General features: G+C 46.4%; 1 protein-coding gene across 2 annotated transcripts in view; it reads left to right on the forward strand.

The window, feature by feature from the left end:
* Positions 1-220: 220 nt before the first annotated feature.
* Positions 221-1,773, forward strand: part of dusp28 (dual specificity phosphatase 28) — a gene marked incomplete at its 3' end in the record, with an annotated part of 3,512 nt that continues 1,959 nt past the window's right edge. For both annotated transcript variants that reach the window (XR_004797038.1, XM_035671192.1), the window contains 2 exon segments: positions 221-409; positions 1,029-1,429. Coding sequence is in view for 1 of the 2 variants with exons in the window: in XM_035671192.1 (XP_035527085.1) it covers positions 1,085-1,429 (345 nt within the window).

The raw sequence follows: 1,773 nt of genomic DNA on the forward strand, positions 1-1,773 counted from the left end.
ATTTAAATAAGTTCAATAAGTTTGGAGAAATGCTGCATATGACTGATATTAGGTTATAGTTTAATTAACTTCCACAGTCTCACTCTGGACCTTTGAGGGTTGAATGCAGCATTTCCACAGTGTGTAATTAAATTAAATTATTACTTTTACTTCACATAACCCCATGAATCCTTCCACCATAACCCAACCAGCACTAGGACCCGGAGCAGAGCCGCTGTGGCTCCGTGCAGTGGATAAAGCGGCGGTGTGTGGACCGGATCAGTTCGGGGTCATGAGGAGACCTGGACGGACCGGATCCAGCTGAACCCCCCGTCCTCAGTCTGCAGGGGCTCCACAGGAAACTCCTTCCTCCAAAAACCCGCGCTGAGGGTTTGTGTGAAGAGAGCACGAGGCTGATCAGCAGCTGCACGTGAGTCACTCTGTCCTTGTTGAGGGTGATGCGTTCACTGACCGCAGTCCGACACCGTTATCATGCATTATCAGTGTGTGTGTGTATCTGTATATAAGACCCCAACTGTTGTATAAATAACATTTTATTTTAATGTCTGTATAGATACACACACACACACACACACACACACATACACATATATTTGTTATTTAATCCTCTTTTCTTTGTTTGTGTGTTTGTTGAGAGAACTGAACTGGTGCTGTATTTGTAATAAAGAGGATCAGATATTATTTAATCTTTCATCAGGAGTAATTAAATGTGCTCTTGCACTGATTTGATTGGCTGACGCAGCCCCCCATTGTTTCACTGTGATGTGTCTAAAATATATTTAATTAGGGGCCCGAGCCTGAATGAGCTTGGGGCAGTGAGTCCGATCACCAAAAGGTTACAAGTAGAATATCAGGATCCTCCTGATAAAGAGCTGTATGAAAAGTTTGTGCAAGTTTTAAAGGAACAACTTCCTGTACGTTGGATTAAAAACAGGAAGTGATGTCATAACATTAACAACATTAAGACTCCTCACTAGATACAGTCAGAGGCTTCTGAAGTTCACTTTCATGCTTCTCTCTCCGACCAGGTCGCAGTTGCCTGAACCTCAGAGTAAGGAAGCCCGTGAGGGTCAGTTCTTCCAGGATGCAGCAGCTGTGTAAAGTCACCAAGGCTCTGTTCATCAGCAACGCCCGTTCGGCCTGCAGCGACGAGCTCATCCAGCAGGAGGCAGTGACGCTCTGCATCAACGTGTCCAAGCAGCAGCCGTTCCCCACCGCCGGCATCAAGAAGCTGCAGATCCCCGTCTACGACGACCCCAACGAGGACCTTTACAGCCACTTCGACCGCTGCGCCGACGCCATCCAGAAGGAGGCGAACCGCGGAGGACGCAGCGTCGTCTACTGCAAGAACGGACGCAGCCGCTCAGCCACCGTCTGCATCGCCTACCTGATGAAACACCGCAAACTGACGCTGACGGACGCAATACAGGTGAGTCACACCAACTCCACGAGGTGTTTGGTCTCCATGGTGACGCCACAGGGTTATTTTGGGATTGATGCGACCTAAAATGCCTGATTTCGATGCATGTTTCTTTTGTATAATTCATTAAAGATCAGAGGCAGCTTGTTCCAGTGAGAGTAAAAACAAAAAGTGTTCACAGTCACCAAAAGGGCTCTGGATTACAGGAATAATAACATACCAGGCTTCATTTGCTTCTGGTGGGTTTTTCAGCAGCACAATTACACTAAATAAAGCCCCAACAACCTTGGATAAGCTGAAACTGTTTTGAGACTTTTTTAGAGACACGTGGACAAACATATGATGATCTTATA

The sequence above is a fragment of the Morone saxatilis genome, unplaced genomic scaffold (assembly GCF_004916995.1).
Source record: "Morone saxatilis isolate NCDOM2014 unplaced genomic scaffold, NCSU_SB_2.0 Contig23, whole genome shotgun sequence".
Taxonomy (NCBI): Eukaryota; Metazoa; Chordata; class Actinopteri; family Moronidae; genus Morone; species Morone saxatilis.